The sequence below is a fragment of the Martes martes genome (genome assembly GCF_963455335.1).
Source record: "Martes martes genome assembly, chromosome: 17".
Classification (NCBI taxonomy): domain Eukaryota; kingdom Metazoa; phylum Chordata; class Mammalia; order Carnivora; family Mustelidae; genus Martes; species Martes martes.
The window spans coordinates 53,550,179-53,572,017 of record NC_137905.1 but is presented as its reverse complement, the minus strand read 5'-3'; the positions used below and the strand labels follow the sequence as shown (position 1 = coordinate 53,572,017).

Here is a 21,839-nt window from a genome sequence, read left to right as displayed (position 1 = left end):
TCCTCACTGCATTCCTCATAAAGATGAGGACAACACAGTTACACAGAGGTGAACTGCTTTGTCTCAATTCACTCATCAATCCAGGGTGGGGACGGGAACCTGGCTGGGCTGGTCACAAGGCGAGTACTCTGAATCCATACTATACTAAAATAATAGTCAGCTGTGGTTTCTCAAATAAACCGGATCTCAATTTAGTCTTATGTTTGCACCTTGTCATCTGAATTGAGATTGCTGCCATTTTATGAAGCCAGCATTACCCTGATTCCCAAACCAGGCAAAGACCCTACCAAAAAGGAGAATTTCAGACCAATATCACTGATGAATATGGATGCTAAGATTCTCAACAAGATCCTAGCAAACAGGATCCAACAGCACATTAAAAAGATTATCCACCATGACCAGGTGGGATTCATCCCTGGGTTACAAGGATGGTTCAACATTTGCAAATCAATCAATGTGATAGAACAAATCAAGAAGAGAAGACAGAAGAACCACATGGTCCTCTCAATTGATGCAGAAAAAGCATTTGACAAAATCCAGCATCCGTTCCCGATTAAAACGCTTCAACGTATAGGGATAGAGGGAACATTCCTGAACTTCATCAAATCTATCTATGAAAGACCAACAGCAAATATCATCCTCAGTGGGAAAAAGCTTGCAGCCTTCCCGTTGAGATCAGGTACACGACAAGGATGCCCACTCTCACCACTCTTGTTCAACATAGTATTAGAAATCCTAGCAATCAGCCACAGCAACTTCTTTCAAGATATGTCTCCAAAGGCAAAGGAAACAAAGGCAAAGATGAACTTTTGGGACTTCATCAAGATCAAAAGCTTCTGCACAGCAAAAGAAACAGTCATCAAAACAAAGAGGCAACCCACGGAATGGGAGAAGATATTTGCAAATGACCGTACAGACAAAAGGTTGATATCCAGGATCTATAAAGAACTCCTCAAACTCAACACACACAAAACAGATAATCATATTAAAAAATGGGCAGAAGATATGAACAGACACTTCTCCAATGAAGACATACAAATGGCTACCAGACACATGAAAAAATGTTCATCATCACTAGCCATCAGGGAGATTCAAATCAAAACCACATTGAGATACCACCTTACACCAGTTAGAATGGCCAAAATTAGCAAGACAGGAAACAACATGTGCTGGAGAGGATGTGGAGAAAGGGGAACCCTCTTACACTGTTGGTGGGAATGCAAGTTGGTGCAGCCACTTTGGAGAACAGTGTGGAGATTCCTCAAGAAATTAAAAATAGAGCTTCCCTATGACCCTGCAATTGCACTACTGGGTATTTACCCCAAAGGTACAGATGGAGTGAAAAGAAGGGCCATCTGTACCCCAATGTTTATAGCAGCAATGGCCACGGTTGCCAAACTGTGTAAAGAACCAAGATGCCCTTCAACGGATGAATGGATAAGGAAGATGTGGTCCATATACACTATGGAGTATTATGCCTCCATCAGAAAGGACCAATACCCAACTTTTGTAGCAACATGGACGGGACTGGAAGAGATGATGCTGAGTGAAATAAGTCAAGCAGAGAGAGTCAAGTATCATAATGTTTCACTTATTTGTGGAGCATAACAAATAATATAGAGGACAAGGGGAGATGGAGAGGAGAAGGGAGTTGAGGGAAATTGGAGGGGGAGGTGAACCATGAGAGACTACAGACTCTGAAAAACAACCTGAGGGTTTTGAAGGGGCGGGGGGGCGGGAGGTTGGGGGAACCAGGTGGTGGGTATTAGGGAGGGCACAGATTGCATGGAGCACTGGGTGTGGTGAAAAAACAATGAATACTGTTATGCTGAAAATAAATTAAAAAAAAAAGAAATTAAAAACAGAGCTTCCCTATGAGCCTGCAATCGCACTGCTGGGTATTTACCCCAAAGATACTGATGTAGTGAAAAGAAGGGCCATCTGTACCCCAATGTTTATAGTAGCAATGGCCACGGTCGACAAACTGTGGAAAGTTCCAAGATGCCCTTCAACGGATGAATGGATAAGGAAGATGTGGTCCATATACACTATGGAGTATTATGCCTCCATCAGAAAGGATGAATACCTAACTTTTGTAGCAACATGGACAGCACTGGAAGAGATTATGCTGAGTGAAATAAGTCAAGCAGAGAGAGTCAAGTATCATATGGTTTCACTTATTTGTGGAGCATAACAAATAACATGGAGGACATAGGGAGATGGAGAGGAGAAGGGAGTTGAGGGAAATTGGAGGGGGAGATGAACCATGACAGACTATGACCTCTGAAAAACAATCTGAGGGTTTTGAAGGGGTGGAGGGTGGGAGGTTGGGGGAGCCATGTTGTGGGTACTATGGAGGGCACATATGGCATGGATCACTGGGTGTGGTGCATAAACAATGAATTCTGTTACAGTGAACAGAAATTAATAATAAAAAAAAGAATTAAAAAAATATATAAAAAAAAAGAATACCGGGGCTGGGGAGACATCTCCTAAGGGGCACTTCTGTGGTTCAGTGGGTTAAGCCACTGCCTTCGCCTCAGGTGATGATCTCAGTGTCCAGGGATTGAGCCAGGCATCTCGCTCTCTGCCCAGCAGGGAGCCTGCTTCCCCATATCATTTGGCCTCCTGCTCCCCCTGCTTGTGCTCTCTCTCCCTCTCTCTCTCTCTCTCTGTCAGTAAATAAATAAAATCTTGAAAAAAAATACACCTCTCCTAAAATTGAGGAAAATTGAAAATCAAGGAGCCACAACCTCCACATGAACAGAAAGGATTTATGTCTCTGCCTTTCAAATGACTCTCCCTTCACAGCTCCAAATTCACTGGAAGGCCCCACCATAAACTAATCTCATCACCTCAGGGACATGAGTGTTCACCACCAAACCCCTCTCTTGCCAACAGGCCCAAATCCCCTTCACAAAGGAGAGAAAGATCTGCCTTCCACAGATGCCAATTCTATGGAATTCATGCCATTTAAAATTGTTACAATCTCCTGATGTTATTTAAGAGTTAGGTAATATGTAACTCTAAGCTCTCCACTACCCATTTCAGTTCAATCTGTCCTTTCTACCTGAAAATATTGACAATGCTTATCTCCCAAGCTCCCATGACATCATACATCACAGGACTAACTATTGCCCCTCTAGAAGGAAAATTACAAAATGATCACTGGCTCCCCAAAACTGTACTCACTGCCTGAATTTCCCCTGCAGTACAATTCTCTTCTTTTCACTGATGACCTGTCACTCGCTGATCCATTTTCATGTTCCTTTTCCTACACTTCATTTCCTACTTCAATTCTGGGAAATTTAGGTGACAAATTTACCTGACACACACAAAGACCTCTCTATAATATCAAGATCACTTCAGGACCTGGAGTTTATAATTACATAGTTTCTGTGCTCCTGCACTGACCATTAGCAAAACTTCAAACACATGAGTATTTATAAGATAATTATACAGTATCACATTACAATTGCAATTATGACTTATTGTTAACTTTGAAGGAGATGATGTTCTGTTAGCTTCTCGTCACTGTATTGGGGACCCTGAGGAGATGAGTGAATTACCAACATTAGGAATATTAAGGAAATTCTTACAATTTACATGTTTTTCATACATGAGGGGATTTTACATTCCTTATCCACGCAAAGAAGACCATGGATATCCTGGGGTCGCGGCTCATGAGCAGAAAGGGGCTGAGGATTGGGAAACACAGAGTGATTATCACACTGGTGTTCAGAAGGTACCAGCTGAGATGATCAAAAATACCCAAAATAATGTGAAAGACAGAGGAGAGGGTGTTAAAGTAGACAAAGGTGCTCACCAGCAGAAGGATGGTTTTGGTGGCTGTCGACTCAGGGGCCAATGTGGAGATGTTGGTTCTCCGAATATGTTGGACCCGCTGCTTGTGCCTGTACAGGTAGAAGACCATGGAGATGCTGGCCCAGAACATGAGCCCCAAAAATACCACATCAGGGAATGACCACAATGCTACATTCAGTAACTCCCTGCTTTTCTCTAAACGAATACTGGAACAGCACCCAAAACTTTTCCTATTTGTGATATTTTTGTTGTTCAAAGTGACAGTCATAAACAGAGGAGACAGCACATTTAATAATAGCTGCAAGACCCAGCACAAGACAATTGAAGGGACAATGCACTTGGGAGCTTTCCCTTTAAGTGCTGCCCACCTGGAGTTCCTGGGGCTGATAGTGATGGCCTGGAAGACACTCAGGAGGCAGGTGGTGCCAATGGACACCCCCCTGCCCACCCCACGAACATAGGGGAAAAATTTGCATCCAGAATCACTGAGGATGTGATACCACCCAAAAGATGACATTGTATTGTGTATTCCAACAGAGAACAGGACCAAAATGTTGCCTACAGTCAGGTTTTTGATAATCAAATCTGTGGGCCTTCGCTTACACCCAGTCAAATAAAGGAGGAGATAATGATAAAGAAGAGAGAAGTTCCCCAGAATTCCAACCAGAGTCTGTATTAAGAAGATCACTCCTATTGTCAGATCCCTAGTGGCCGTCCTGTCAGTTCTCAGCCAAATATCAGTGACTGATCTCTGTTTTCTGGGCTAGAGAATCCTGCATAAGAATATCACCTGTGGGCCACATGAATTATGTCAATTGAAATCCGGTATTCTTCACATTTCTACACTCCCTACTTAAAAATATTTACTAAAGTTCTTCTGTCATTTAGGGCCTTCCAAGAGTTACATACACAACCACTGCCAAACACTTGCAAGTGTGAATCGCTGGTTTAATGACCACCCATGGGGTCACTTCTTATTTATCACAGATTTGGGAGGCATTCCTCACTGCATTTCTCATAAAGATGAGGACAACACAGTTACACAGAGGTGAACTGCTTTGTCTCAATTCACTCACCAATCCAGGGTGGGGACTGGAATCCGGCTGGGCAGGTCACAAAGCTAGTGACCTAGTGATCTGATTCCATACTATACAAAAATACTAATCAGCTGTGGTTCTTTAAATAAACCAGATCTCAATTTAGTCTTATGTTTGCACCTCGTCATCTGAATTGAGATTGCTGTCATATTTAAATTTTTCTTAATGAGTTCTCACTTATTTAGGAAGACTGTTCTATAGCCAAATATGAACTTAAATAAATCTTTAGAGTTAGTGATAAACTGTAGATGCACTGATCACAGCACAACAAAGCTGCAGGAACCTGCCCCAGGACAAGCTGGATTAAATGAATGCAAGAATGACTCAAAATAAGCACAGAAGCAGAAAGAATCATTTGCTTTCATTCCAGGAACAAATGCACAAGGCAGAGACTCTGCACAAGAAGCACCACTGCCAGATTACGTTGTGTAAACTAGAAACAAAATAACGACTACATTCAGATCATATATGTATGTATTTAGGAATATCTGATAAAACAAAATTAGTAGCTGTAAAGCAAGATCTGTGCAAGATACTGAAATACCAGACAAGCAAAATGCAATGTACAGCAAAAACCCTGTATCTTGTATAAGTGACATAGTTTTTGGATTTGTATTCTAATATTTAATAGCAGCATACACAACACAAGATACATTAGAGCCTAAAAATCATGTCTGAAATGTTTTAAGTTCTATTTTTCTTAAATGATGCTTCCCTACTTTAATGGGAAAAGTCCCTCCATAACCAATTGATACACAAGTATTTAATCCACTAAGCACTTCATAGACCCAGAGCTATAGAAAACATGTCCACTCCAGCAACTGTGATCTGACACACTGTGTCTGCACATGATCACATGATTTCTATACATACATCCGACATTTATTACAAACACGGAGGTGCTACCCATGCACATGTCGAGATCTGCAAATTATGCTATGGCTCCAGTAACACAGACTCGACAGCAGACTCACTCCAGGACAACAGTCCTTAGGCATATTAAAATTAGAGATTTTTGGAGAAAGTGTTGAACTACTATATTGTACATGTAAAAAAATGTAACTCTGGTGGTAAGTAACTGGAATTAAAATTAACACTTTAAAAAATCAGTTTTGACGACCCCTCTGATGAAAACACAACAGTCACTGTCAGGGAGGATTCTACTCTGTGGCCTCAGGAGCCATCAGGGGTGGGTGCTGGTCTAGCGTCCACATCTCTCTTTACTGACTCAGCTCCTGCCTTGGGATGGATTCCACCTCCATGCCTGGCTTCGGCACTGGACCACATTCATACACAGAAATCCCCCTTTGTCCACTATGCTCCCTTGCCTGGACTCCTGAGTCCCAACTCCTTGCCTTCCAGACTGTACCTCTCAGATAGAAAGATGCAGAGAACCCACCAAATCCTTCCTGCTGCCCAACTGGAGAGCTCAGGGTGATGGTCAGAGCAGGCAGTACAGGTGCAAGAGGGCTGCTGGGCACTGAGATGTGTGTTTATGACTCTGGGAGCTCCCCTGCCTTCACAACTGCAATTATCATTTCACCTGAAGCAGCATTGGCACTGACAGGCCTGGGAGCTGAGAATATTTTTGAAAACCTTTCTCCCAGGTGCCAGTTGTGAAGAACAACTACAAGTTTCTAGCTAGCAAGTCTTTTTTTTTTAAGATTTTATTTATGTATTTGATAGAGATCACAAGGAGGCAGAGAGGCAGGCAGAGAGAGAGAGAGAGGAGGAAGCAGGCTCCCTAAAGAGCAGAGATCCCCATGTGGGGCTCAATCCCAGGACCCTGGGACCATGACCTGAGCTGAAAGCAGAGGCTTTAACTCAGGGAGCCACCCAGGCACCACTAGCTAGCAACTCTTATGAAACTACGGGCATGTGGGAAAAGGACACGGAGCCTGGGGGAAATAAGAATCATGGGTAGAAACCACAGGCACAAAACAGAGAATGCTGGAGAGAAAAGTGTGTATGAGGGAGCCACAGACCCCGGGGGGAAGGGGAGGGTGACAGCATTGAGAGACAGAAGTTAAAGTTTCCAAGTTATGAACACACAGCCTCTCAGGAGGAAGGAAAGACACAGTGTCTCACCTGGAACTGATTTCAGAGAAAGACCTTTTCCTTTTGTTCCCCAATTTTCCAGGCCTCTTTCTCATTATCTGGGGAAAAAAAACCACCACATTTTATGTTTTTTTTAATTAAATTTTTTATTTATTTTCAGCGTAACAGTATTCATTGTTTTTTCACCACACCCAGTGCTCCATGCAATCTGTGCCCTCCCTAATACCCACCAGTTAGTTCCCCCAACCTCCCACCCCCCGCCCCTTCAAAACCCTCAGGTTGTTTTTCAGAGTCCATAGTCTCTCATGGTTCCCCTCCCCTTCAAATTTCCCTCAAATCCCTTCTCCTCTCCATCTACCCTTGTCCTCTATATTATTTGTTATGCTCCACAAACACCACCTTTTAAAAATGCCCTTTACATACATAATGAATCTTGGAATACTGCAAAAACAACAACAACAACAACAACAACAACAACAAAAAACAAAAACAAAAATACCTAAAGGTGTATTTTTTAAAATCTTTTATTTATTTATTTATTTATTTATCTATTTATTTATTTATTTTTATTAGACAGAGAGTGATACCACAGGTAGGCAGAGAGGTTGGGGAGGGGGGAACATGCTTCCTGCTGAGCAGAGAGCCTGATGCAGGGCTCAGTCCCAGGACCCTGAGATCATGACCTGAGCTGAAGGCAGAGGCTTAATACACTGAGCCACCCATGGGGCCCACTAATGCTGTATTTTATGGTGACTAACATAACACAATAAAAAAAAAATTTTTTTAAGAGGTGGGGAAATATTCCCTCAACTTTTGTTTTCTGGAAAAATAAATAAATAAGTAAAAAGATTCCCTTTTCAAAAACATCAACATACCCCATAGATTATGGGTTGCACTGAGTCTCATTAAAATTAATACGCTGAAGTCTTAACTCCCCATACCTCAGAATATGCCCTTCATTGGAAATAGGGTCATTCAAGATAGAATCTGGTAAGATGAGGTCAGGTGGAGTTGGGTGGCGGCTAGTCCATCATGACTGGTATCCTTACAGAAAGAGGAAATCTGGGGGAACACAAATTTGTTTGGCCACAAGCAACGAACAGAGTGCTGGGATAGAGCCTTTGACAGATGCTCCACCATGACCTTCAGAGGGAACATGGCCCTGAGGACACCTTGACCTTGGACTGTTTGCCTCCAGAACTGCCAGACAATAAATTTCCTTTGCTTTAGACCCAAGCTCATGGTCTCTCTTATGACAACACCAGCAAACTGATACATCTTCCCTTGTCAACACCTCCCCACAAGGAGAAGGTCCCTGAAATGCAGAAAAACCTGCTGTTGCATGTCCTTTACCGCAGGAGGGATGCAAAGAGACACAGCTCTGATCTGAAGCTCATAACATGAGTTTTTCCTCACCGGCGGCAGGGACATTGCCCTCCTAGAAACATCCCAAATCCTGGAACAGCACTGGGGATGGGCCTATACCAAATCCTTCTAGAAAACCGATGCAGAGGGTGCCTTGGTGGCTCAGTGGGTTAAGCCTCTGCCTTCAGCTCACGTTGTGATCTCAGGGTCCTGGGATCCAGTCCTGCATCGGGCTCTCTGCTCAGCATGGAGCCTGCTTCCCCCTCTCTCTACCTGCTTCTCCATCTATTTGGGATCTGTCTCTCTCACTCTGCCAAGTAAAAAAATAAAATCTAAAAAAACAAAACAAAACAAAAAAAAACACCCCATGCAGAGCAGGCCCATGTTGGGTCCCTGTGGGCCAGAGCTTCGGCTCTGCTCTTATAAATGTGTTCTAGAGACTCAAAGACTACAGAATGAAAATGGGGGGTGAATAGAGCACAAGTGATGGTGTTTGTAAAACTCCCCAAGTGTTCCTAACTGGGAACCCAGTACCGAGGACCACTTAGCTCCACACTACTTCACAAATTGAAAGGAGCTTGGCAATCATCTGGGTATCTTCCTGAAAGAGCTTCTGTGGGGTGTTCCACTCCAATAATAGGCTTCTGGTCATCCTGCATCTCAGAGCTGACTGCGCTCCTCCAGGAGCCTGAACATCTGTGGATACACCCTCTCTCCCCAGCTCACCCTGACAATCAAACCACGGCTCCTACTTCTCCCAGGAAGAAGCTCAACCACACATCTAGGGCACCGACATTTCCTCATCACCTTAGCCTCTGAGCTCAGGCACTCAGGAGGTCCTACCATCCTCTGTGTCTAGAAGTTGTGCTCCAAGGTGGTGCCTGAACTCAGGATGACAGACGCAATCTAAGCCACCAACAATGAGGGACATTCTGCAAAACAGACAGCATTTCTCAATACTGTCACTATCACTGAGGACAAAGACAAAGCAAGAGTGGTAACTGATCTTGATTACAGACTAAAGAATGAAGCCAATAAAATAAATCCCTGACATGACTGGATCCAAGATTTCTGAGAACAGACAAAAATGACATCATTGTGTCACTGCAGGAAATCTCTGTATGGACAGATAGTGAAATGAAGGCATAACACAAGTGTTTCTTACATATGTGGGATAGTTTTATTGTGCTAGGAAAGAGAATGACCATGGGGCACCTGCCTGGCTCTGGCGGTGGAGGGTGTGACTCGATCTTAGGGTGCACATTTCACTTTTTTTCCTCATTTGTTTATTATGATTGATTGATTGATTGTTTTTCTTATACAGTTAGCCAACATATAGTCTATCATTAGTGTTTGTTGTAGTGTTCAACAATTCATCAGTTGTGTGTAACTCCCTGTGCTCATCACAACACGTGCCCTCCTTAATATCTGACACCTGGTTACCTCAATGCCCCACCTCCTTCCTTTCTGGAACCATCAGTTTGTTTCCTGGAGTCCAGACTCTCAAGATTTGTCACTCTCTCTCTGTTAACTTTTAGAAAAAATCTTACAAAGCCGGGGGCATCACGTTGCCTGACTTTAAGCTATATTACAGAGCTTGCATCACCAAGACAGCATGGCTCAAGCACAAAAACAGACACATAGGCCAATGGAACAGACCAGAGAGCCCAGATATAGACTCTCAACTCAATGGTCAAATAATGTTCGACCAAGTACGAAAAAAGGTCCAGTGGAAAAAAGACAGTCTCCTCCATAAATGGTGCTGGGAAAATTGGACAGCTATATAGAGAAGAATGAACCTGGACTATTCTCTTACACCATTCGGAAAGATCAACTCTAAATGGATGAAAGATCTCGATGTGAGACAGGAACCCATCATAATCCTAGAGGAGAACATAGACAATAACCTCATCGACATCGGCCGCAGCAACTTCTTTCAAGACATGTCTCTAAAGGCAAGGGAAAGAAAAGCACAAATGAACTACTGGGACTTCAACAAGATAAAACATTTCTGCACAGCAAAGGAAACAGTCAACAAAACAAAGAGGCAACCCACAGAATGGGAGAAGATATTTGTAAATGACACTACAGATAAAGGGCTGATATGCAAGATCTATAAAGAACTTCTCAAACTCGGGCACCTGGGTGGCTCAGTTGGATGAGCAACCGCCTTTGGCTCAGGCCATGATCCTGGAGTCCTCGGATTGACTCCCATGTCGGGCTCCTAGCACCGCAGGGATTCTGCTTCTCCCTCTGATCCTCTCCCCCTCATGCTTTCTCTCACACTCTCTCTCTCAAATAAATAAATAAAATCATTTTTTAAAAAAAAGATCTTCTCAAACTCAACACCCAAAAAACGGATGAACACGTCAAAAATGGGCAGAACCATGGTGTCTTGGTGATCAGAGCTTTGTAGTAAATCTTGAAATCAGGCAACATAATGCCCCAGTTTTGTGTTTCTTTTTCAGCATTTCCTTAGCAATTTGGTGTCTCTTCTAATTGCATACAAATTTTAGGACTGTTTGCTCTAGCTCGTTGAAAAATGCTGGTGGTGTAGAAGAATGAAACTCAACCATTCTCTTACACCACACACAGAGATAAACTCAAAATGGATAAAAGACCTCAACGAGAGACAGGAATCCATCAGAGTCCTACAAGAAAACATAGGCAGTAACCTCTTTGACATCGGCCTCAGCAACTTCTTTCAAGATATGTCTCCAAAGGCAAAGGAAACAAAAGTGAAAATTAATTTTTAAACTTCATCAAGATCATAAGCTTCTGCACAGGAAAGGAAACAGTCAACAAAACAAAGAGGGAATGCACAGAATGGGAGAATATAATCACAAATTATACTACAGACAAACGGCTGATATCCAGGATCTATAAAGAACTCCTCAAACTCGACACACACAAAACAGATAATCATGTCAAAAAATGGGCAGAAGACAGGAACAGACACTTCTCCAATGAAGACATACAAATGGCTACTGGACACATGAAAATATGTTCATCATCACTAGCCATCAGGGAGATTCAAATCAAAACCACATTGAGATACCACCTTACACCAGTTAGAATGGCCAAAATTAGCAAGACAGGTAACATGTGTTGGAGAGGATGTGGAGAAAGGGGAACCCTCTTACACTGTTGGTGGGAATGCAAACTGGTACAGCCACTTTGGAGAACAGTGTGGAGATTCCTCAAGAAATTAAAAATAGAGCTTCCCTATGACCCTGCAATTGCACTACTGGGTATTTACCCCAGAGATACAGATGTAGTGAAAAGAAGGGCCATCTGTACCCCAGTGTTCATAGCAGCAATGGCCACGGTCGCCAAACTGTGGAAAGAACCAAGATGCCCTTCAACGGATGAATGGATAAGGAAGATGTGGTCCATATATACTATGCAGTATTGTGCCTCTATCAGAAAGGACGAATACCCAACTTTTGTAGCAACATGGACGGGACTGGAAGAGATTATGCTGAGTGAAATAAGTCAAGCAGAGAGAGTCCCTTCTCCTGAGGAGAAGGGAGTTGAGGGAAATTGGAAGTGGAGGTGAACCATGAGAGACTATGGACTCTGGAAAACAATCTGAGGGTTTTGAAGGGGCGGGGGGTGGGAGGTTGGGGGAACCAGGTGGTGTGTATTAGGGAGGGCACAGATTGCATGGAGCACTGGGTGTGGTGCAAAAACAATGTATACTGTTATGCTGAAAAGAAATAAAAAATTAAAAATAAAAAGCAGAGAGTCAATTATCATATGGTTTCACTTATTTGTGGAGCATAAGAAATAACACGGAGGACATGGGAGATGGTGAGAAGGGAGTTGGGGGAAATTGGAGGGAGAGACGAACCATGAGAGACAGTGGACTCTGAAAAGCAATCTGAGGGTTTTGGGGGGGTGGGCGTTCGCTGAGCCTAGTGGTGGGTACTATGGAGGGCACGTATTGCATGGAGCACTTGGTGTGGTGCATATACAATGAATTCTGGAACAATGAAACAAAATTTTAAAAATAAATAAAAATTTTTAAAAAGAAAGAAAAAAAATGGGCAGAAGACATGAGCAGACACTTCTCCAAAGAAGACATACGAATGGTTAACAGACACATGAAAAAGTGTTCATCATCATCATTAGTCATCAGGGAATTTATAACAATGAATCATGGAACATTACAGCAAAAACTAATGATGTACTTTATGGTGACTAACATAACACTATTAAAAGAATCACATTGAGGTATCACCTTACACCAGTTAGAACGGCAAAATTTACAAGGCAAGAAACAGAAATGTTGGAGAGGTTGTGACAAAAGTGGTACCCACTTACACTGTTGGTGGGAATCCAAGTTGGTACAGCTACCTTGGAAAACAGTGCAGAGGTTCCTCAAGAACTTCAAAATACAGCTACTCAATGACCCAGCAATTGCACTACTGGGTATTTACCCTAAAGATACAGATGGAGTGAAAAGAAGGGCCATCTGCACCCCAATGTTCATAGCAGCAATGGCCACAGTTGCCAAACTGTGGAAAGAGCTGAGACGCCCTTCAACTGATGAATAGATAAAGAAGATATGGACCATATACACAATGGAATAATACTCAGCCATCAGAAAGGACGAATACACAGCTTTTGCATCAATGTGGATGCAACTGGAGGAAGTTACACTAAGTGGAATAAGTCAAGTGGAGAAAGGTAATTACAGATGGTTTCACTTACTTGTGGACATAAGGAATATCATGGAGGACATTAGGAGAAGGAAGGGAAAATGAAGGGGACGAAATCAGGGTAAGACGAACCATGAGAGACCACGGACCCCAAGAAACAAACTGAGGCTATAAATGGGAGGTGCGTGGAGGAATGTGATAGCCCAGTAATGGCTAAGAAGGAGGGCACGTATATTATGGAGCACTGGGTGTTATACGTAAACACTGTAGCATGGAACACTCCATTCAAAATGAATGATGTACTGTATGGTGAGTAAATTAACATAGTAAGAAAAAATTTTTAATAAAAAAATAAAACTAAGAAATAAGGATACAACTCAAAAAGTGGTCGATTATGTGGAAGTATAATGCAAAATTATGTTTAAAGATTCTCAAGAGAGGGGAGACAAGATGGCGGGGAAGTAGGAGGAGGCGCCTTTTCAACCTGCACCCTAAAGTGAGCTGATTACCTACCAAAGAACTCCGATCACCCATGAAATCAGCCTGAGATCAGAATTATACACGTCTGGATCTCTACGGGGGCCAGAAGACGCCAGTGGGCAGGTAAAGTGGAGTGGGAACGTCGGACTGATATCGGAAGATAAACAAAAGGGGGAGGGAGCCACCAGAGGCGACCGACTGGAAAATAATACCCCAATATGAGAGTGCCCGGCATCTGGGGACCAGCATTAACTTGGAGTCTTGTTGAAAGCACTCAAAAGAGCAAAGACTCGCGCGGGGAAATTGTGGGAATCGGGGCGGATAGGGATAGGGGCTTAAGTCCCCAGACCCAGGGCAGCATCCCCTGGCGCTGAGCCAGAGAGTGCGGCGGAGAAACCTGGTCTTTGTCCCGGAGCCGCCAGTGCGCCTGAGAACGGGTGGGGTCCGGCTCCCGTGAGGGGCTGGGAGCCACACCAGACGGCAGAACGCGCACCTTACTGGAGATGCGCGCGTGCCTCAACCTCCCCTGAGAGAGGTGCACGAACGCCCAGCCTGGTGTTCTGGGACCCACGCGGTGATAGACCCACGCGGCGATAGAGCCAATAGAGCTGGAGGCGCCGCACCCCAAACCATCCCCTGGGAGAGGTGCGCGCAAGCCCTGAGCTCTCAGCCCCAGCCAGCGGGAAAATCTCAGTGTGCAATTGCTGCTTGGAACCTCTCTGGCAGTCTGGAGCTGCCCAGACAGCCACAGCTGCCTTGGTTTTGCATACAAGCAGGAGATCCTGCGTCCCCAGGGACCGTGACTCAGAACCTGCTCTGCCAGCGGCCCAGCGGCTGCAGCACCTGCAGGGGCGCAGACTGAGGCTTCTCTCTGAGAGGGAGGTTGGGGTGCAGTTTTCTTTCCTCTAAACCTCCAAAAACCATCAAAAGCTGTCAAGGCGAGAGAAAAGAAGTGAACAAACATAAAAACCTCCAGAGAACAAAAACCTGAAAAAAAAAACGTTTTTCTCAGAGCCCACCCCCTTGAGGGGGTCGGGAGGACTTAACTCAGGGAACATCATTGGCTGAAAACCCACGTGGCAGCCCCCTCCCAAAGAAAACAAATCAGGAAAAAAAAAAAAAAAGACTACAAGGGAACACCCACCACTACTTCATAGATACAACTTTTATTTTTAATTCTTTCCCACTATTCAGGTTCATTTTTTTTCTTTTTTTATATAGATAATTTTTTAACGTATTTACCATCACAGTGAGATGTCCAGTACATCAAATTCCATGATAAACTTCTAACCTGAATTTTTTTGATACATACACATGTGTTTTTCTTTTGCTTTTCTATTTTCTTAATTTTTAAAAAAAATTTTAATTTAGTTTAGTCCAGTTTATTCCTTTTTTATTTTTATTTTCTAATATTCATATAGAGTTAAACTTCAAGGTAACCCCCTTTCTCCAAGCAATGCTACCCCTATAGGTGAACCAATTTTTAATCCCCCTTTTTCTTAGGAAAGTTGAGTCCTTTAACAAAGATATCAAGATACATCCAGGAAGAATCAAAATAACCTTCCTCGCCCACACCGAGAATCTATAACCATGCTCCCATCTTTTTCTTCTGCCAGTGTCTCTGTGTATTTATGTTGGTCTGGATAGTATATAAATCTTATACTTGGGGTTCTTCTTGACGAGGCTCCTCCTTTTTTTTGCTTATATATATATATTTTTTCTCTCGTCATATACTTTTATCAGTCTTTTTGTTTGTCTGTTTTTGTTTGTATACGTCATAAACCTTACCCTGGGGCCCATTTGGGCTGAACCTTCACTTTTATCTTCCCTTTTTTTCCTGTCTCTCTCTCTCCCTCTTTTTTCTTTTTCTTTTCTTTTTTCTCTCATTTGGGTGGGGAATCCTGAGTGCTCAGAAGCGTTCCAGGGTGCACCTTGACTGCACCACGGTCAATACATCCAGCTACATCTGTCCAGTCATCTCTCACCAAAATGACTAGGAGGAGGAATCCCCAACAGAAGAAAAATACAGAGGATGGGCCTTCTGCAACAGAGCTAACGGCTATCAACATAGACAATATGTCAGAAAGAGAATTCAGGCTAACAATTATCCAGGCAATAGCTAGGTTGGAGAAAGCCATGGATGACCAAACAGAATTGATTAGGGCAGAATTGAAAGCGACCAGAGAGGAGGTCCATAATGTTAGGGCAGAGCTGAAGGCCACCAGGGATGAGGTTCACAACGCTCTCAATGAGTTCCAATCTAATCTAAATTCTCTAAAAGCTAGGGTAACTGAGACAGAAGATAGAATTAGTGATCTGGAGGACAAACAGATAGAGAGAAAGGATCAGGAGGAAGCCTGGAACAAACAGCTTAGAAGCCACGAAAACAGAATCAGGGAAATAAATGATGCCATGAAACGTTCCAACGTCAGAATTATTGGAATCCCTGAAGGGGAGGAGAAAGAAAGAAGTCTAGAAGATATAGTGGAACAAATTTTTCATGAAAATTTTCCCAATCTTGCGAATGGAACAAGTGTTCATGTACTAGAAGTAGAAAGGTCCCCCCCCCAAGATTATAAATTCAAAAAAAACATCCAGGCACCTCATAGTAAAATTGAGGAATCATAATTGTAGATACAATCTCTTGAAAGCCGCTAGGACAAAGAACCTCCTTACATACAGAGGAAAGCCCATCAGAATAACGTCAGACATGTCCACAGAGACCTGGCAAGCCAGAAAGGGCTGGCAAGATATATTCAGGGCACTAAATGAGAAGAACATGCAGCCAAGAATACTTTATCCAGCAAGACTGACATTCAAAATGGATGGAGAGATAAAGAGTTTCCAAGACCGGCAAGGCTTAAAAGACTATGCAACCACCAAGCCGACACTGCAGGAAATATTAAGGGGGGTTCTATAAAAGAGGAAAAATCCTAAGAATAGCATTGAACAGAAATATAGAGACAATCGACAGAAAGAAAGACTTCAAAGATAACACAATGTCAATAAAAACGTATCTCTCAATAATCACTCTCAATGTGAATGGCCTAAATGCACCCATAAAACGACACAGGGTTGCAGATTGGATAAAACGACAGGACCCATCCATATGTTGTCTACAAAAGACCCATTTTGAACCTAAAGATACACCCAGACTGAAAGTGAAGGGATGGAGAAGCATCTTTCACGCCAATGGGCCTCAAAAGAAGGCTGGGGTAGCGATTCTCATCAGATAAATTAGATTTTAAACTAAAGACGGTAGTCAGGGATACAGAAGGACACTACATCATTCCTAAAGGGACTATCCACCAAGATGATCTAACAATTGTAAATATCTATGCCCCCAATATGGGAGCAGCCAATTACATAAGAAAACTATTAATCAAGATAAAGAGTCATATTGATATGAATACATTAATAGTAGGAGATCTTAACACGCCTCTCTCAGAAATAGACAGATCATCGAAGCAGAAAATCCATAAAGAAATAAGAGCATTGAATGACACATTGGACCAGATGGACCTCATAGATATATACAGAACATTCCACCCTAAAACAACAGAATACTCATTCTTCTCAAGTGCACATGGAACCTTCTCCAGAATAGACCACAGACTGGGTCACAAATCAGGGCTCAACCGATACCAAAAGACTGAGATGATTCCCTGCATATTCTCAGATCACAATGCTTTGAAACTGGAGCTCAATCACAAGGAAAAGTTCAGAAGGAACTCAAATACCTGGAAGCTAAAGACCACCTTGCTTAAGAATGCTTGGATCAACCAGGAGATCAAAGAAGATCTTAAACAATTTATGGAAACCAATGAGAATGAAGACACTTCACTCCAAAACCTATGGGATACAGCAAAGGCGGTCCTAAGGGGGAAATTCATAGCCATCCAAGCCTCCCTCAAAAAAATTGAAAAATCCAGAATACACCAGCTGTCTCTACACCTTAAAGAACTGGAGAATCAACAACAAATCAAACCAACTCCACACGTAAGAAGGGAAATAATCAAGATTAGAGCAGAGATCAACGAGGTAGAAACCAGAGATACAGTAGAACGTATCAACGAAACTAGAAGCTGGTTTTTTGAAAGAATCAATAAGATCGATAAACCATTGGCCACACTAATCCAAAAGAAAAGAGAGAAAGCCCAAATTAATAAAATTATGAATGAAAAGGGAGAGATCACAACTAACACCAAGGAAGTAGAAACAATCATCAGAAGCTATTATCAACAGTTATATGCCAATAAGCTAAGCAACCTAGATGAAATGGATGCATTCCTGGAAAACTATAAACTCCCAAAATTGAACCAGGAAGAAATTGACAACCTGAATAGACCGATATCTAGTAACGAGATTGAAGCAGTGATCAAAAACCTCCCAAAAAACAAGAGCCCAGGACCTGACGGATTCCCTGGGGAATTCTTTCAAACTTTCAAAGAAGAAATAATACCTATTCTCCTGAAGCTGTTTCAAAAAATTGAAGCAGAAGGAAAACTTCCAGACTCTTTTTATGAAGCCAGCATCACCCTGATCCCCAACCAGGCAAAGACCCTACCAAAAAGGAGAATTTCAGACCGATATCACTGATGAATATGGATGCTAAGATTCTCAACAAGATCCTAGCAAACAGGATCCAACAGCACATTAAGAAGATTATCCACCATGACCAGGTAGGATTCATCCCTGGGTTACAAGGATGGTTCAACATTCGCAAATCAATCAATGTGATAGAACAAATCAATAAGAGAAGAGAGAAAAACCACATGATCCTCTCCATTGATGCAGAAAAAGCTTTTGACAAAATCCAGCATCCGTTCCTGATTAAAACGCTTCAAAGTATAGGGATAGAGGAACATTCCTGAACTTCATCAAATCTATCTATGAAAAACCCACAGCAAATATCATCCTCAATGGGAAAAAGCTTGCAGCCTTCCCATTGAGATCAGGAACACGACAAGGATGCCCACTCTCACCACTCTTGTTCAACATAGTATTAGAAGTCCTAGCAACAGCAATCAGACAACAAAGAGAAATAAAAGGTATCCAAATTGGCAAGGAAGAAGTCAAACTCTCTCTCTTCGCAGATGACATGATTCTTTATATGGAAAACCCAAAAGACTCCACCTCCAAACTACTAGAACTCATACAGCAATTCAGTAATGTAGCAGGATACAAAGTCAATGTCCAGAAATCAGTGGCTTTCTTATACACTAACAATGAAAATACAGAAAGGCAAATTAGAGAATCGATTCCATTTACTATAGCACCAAAAACCATAAGATACCTCGGAATAAACCTAACCAAAGAGGTTAAAGATCTGTACTCGAGGAACTACAGAACACTCCTAAAAGAAATTGAAGAAGACACAAAAAGATGGAAGACCATTCCATGCTCTTGGATGGGAAGAATAAACATCGTTAAAATGTCTATACTGCCCAGAGCAATCTATACTTTTAATGCCATTCCAATCAAAATTCCACCAGTATTTTTCAAAGAGCTGGAGCAAATAATCCTAAAATTTGTATGGAATCAGAAGAGACCCCGAATTGCTAAGGAAATGTTGAAAAACAAAAATAAAACTGGTGGCATCACGTTACCTGATTTCAAGCTTTACTACAAAGCTGTGATCACCAAGACAGCATGGTACTGGCATAAAAACAGACACATGGACCAGTGGAACAGAGTAGAGAGCCCAGATATGGACCCTCAACTCTATGGTCAAATAATCTTTGACAAAACAGGAAAAAATATCCAGTGGAAAAAAGACAGTCTCTTCAATAAATGGTGCTGGGAAAACTGGACAGCTATATGTAGAAGAATGAAACTTGACCATTCTCTTACACCGTACACAAAGATAAACTCGAAATGGATAAAAGACCTCAACGTGAGACAGGAATCCATCAGAATCCTCGAGGAGAACATAGGCAGTAACCTCTTTGATATCAGCCATAGCAACTTCTTTCAAGATATGTCTCCAAAGGCGAAGGAAACAAAGGCAAAGATGAACTTTTGGGACTTCATCAAGATAAAAAGCTTCTGCACAGCAAAAGAAACAGTCATCAAAACAAAGAGGCAACCCACGGAATGGGAGAAGATATTTGCAAATGACAGTACAGATAAAAGGTTGATATCCAGGATCTATAAAGAACTCCTCAAACTCAACACACACAAAACAGATAATCATATTAAAAAATGGGCAGAAGATATGAACAGACACTTCTCCAATGAAGACATACAAATGGCTACCAGACACATGAAAAAATGTTCATCATCACTAGCCATCAGGGAGATTCAAATCAAAACCACATTGAGATACCACCTTACACCAGTTAGAATGGCCAAAATTAGCAAGACAGGAAACAACGCGTGTTGGAGAGGATGTGGAGAAAGGGGAACCCTCTTACACTGTTGGTGGGAATGCAAACTGGTGCAGCCACTTTGGAGAACAGTGTGGAGATTCCTCAGGAAATTAAAAATAGAGCTTCCCTATGACCCTGCAATTGCACTACTGGGTATTTACCCCAAAGATACAGATGTAGTGAAAAGAAGGGCCATCTGTACCCCAATGTTTATAGCAGCAATGGCCACGGTCGCCAAACTGTGGAAAGAACCAAGATGCCCTTCAACGGATGAATGGATAAGGAAGATGTGGTCCATATACACTATGGAGTATGATGCCTCCATCAGAAAGGACGAATACCCAACTTTTGTAGCAACATGGACAGGACTGGAAGAGATTATGCTGAGTGAAATAAGTCAAACAGAGAGAGTCAAGTATCATATGGTTTCACTTATTGGTGGAGCATAACAAATAATATAGAGGACAAGGGTAGATGGAGAGGAGAAGGGAGTTGAGGGAAATTGGAAGGGGAGGTGAACCATGAGAGACTATGGACTCTGAAAAACAACCTGAGGGTTTTGAAGGGGCGGGGTGGGAGGGTGGGGGAACCAGGTGGTGGGTATTAGGGAGGGCACAGATTGCATGGAGCACTGGGTGTGGTGAAAAAACAATGAATACTGTTACGCTGAAAATAAATAAAAAATTTAAAAAAAATACATTATATGTTTATTAAAATAAATAAATAGTAAATAAAAAAAAAGATTCTCAAGAGTTTACAGATATAAAAGGAGGAAATAAACCCTCTGATATGCAAGTATATGGATTTTTTATATTAAATATAAATAGACAAAATACTCCTTTTGTTCTTTAGACAAAACATGCAGATTTATTATTTTTAGATGTTTCGTTCAAGATTAAGAGTATGGACGCTGAAAAACAACCTGAGGGTTTTGAAGGGGCGGGGGGTGGGAGGTTGGGGGAACCAGGTAGTGGGTATTAGGGAGGGCACGGATTGCATGGAGCACTGGGTGTGGTGAAAAAACAATGAATACTGTTACGCTGAAAAGAAATAAAAAATTTAAAAAAAAAAGATTAAGAGTAGGAAAATAACACTGAGCTACTGAGAAGTCCTGGGGCTCAGTCTCTGAGGAACGAGGTGAGGGGATTTGTGTCACCCTGGGAGCAGATCATCCTGAGGTTCTCTGTGCTCCTGTGAACTGTCCAACAGCACGTACAGGGAGTAAGAGGCTGGTCCTTTTCGAAGCCCAGACTACTTGGTCCACACAAGATGCTCTGGCCAGGAGTACCAAAGAGAACTGGAGGGCAGCAGGAAACCGCTTCTGAGAAGGGCCCGGAGGGGACAGCCTTGCCCCTCCCAGTTTGGAGGGTACAACAGTCTCTTGCTATAGAAGAAGTCTTGCTTTGGAAGTGGACGCCAAGCACCTAGGGGGCTCAATCAGTTAAGCATCTGCCTTCTGCTCAGTTCATGATCCCCAGGTCCTGGGACTGAGTGCTCCCTGCTCAGTGAGAGTCTCCTTCTCCCTCAACCCCTCTCACCTGTTCATGCATTCACTCGCTGTCTGTCTGTCTGTCTCTCTCTCTCTCAAAAATAAATAAACAGAATCTTTAAAAAATAATAGTGGATGTCCACTGGCCTTGCGCTCAGTGTGTTACCCAAATGTCTGTGCTGACGAAAAGCTGCGACCGTTCCCAGGACAAACTGTCCCACCAAGTCTCACTGTTGTGGCCAAAGACCAGAAGTATCTGTGGTCTCAGTCCATGATGGCTGCTGGCTGAAATCTTTGTACTTGAAATCCTTTCCATACTGGAGAAAACAGCCAGGGTGAGCACCTCGAGCAGCGGCTCTGAGTCACAGGACAAGAGCAAGGTGCTGTTCATGATGACATCCTGGCAGAGCACGGAGGTCTGCAGCAGCAGGCAGTAGGAGGACAGCATGGCAGATGTGAAGGTCAAGTCCACACTAATACCAAGCGGCAT

The 21,839-nt window shown here is 42.6% G+C and overlaps 1 protein-coding gene across 1 annotated transcript; it reads right to left on the bottom strand.

Annotated features, from left to right (window-relative positions):
* Positions 1-3,613: 3,613 nt before the first annotated feature.
* Positions 3,614-21,839, bottom strand: LOC308358411 (vomeronasal type-1 receptor 4-like; the record flags this gene model as incomplete). The annotated part of the gene is made up of 2 exons (XM_080828594.1): positions 3,614-4,588; positions 21,516-21,839. The coding sequence occupies 2 exons, from the start codon at positions 21,837-21,839 to the stop codon at positions 3,614-3,616; spliced, it is 1,299 nt and encodes a 432-aa protein (XP_080684720.1).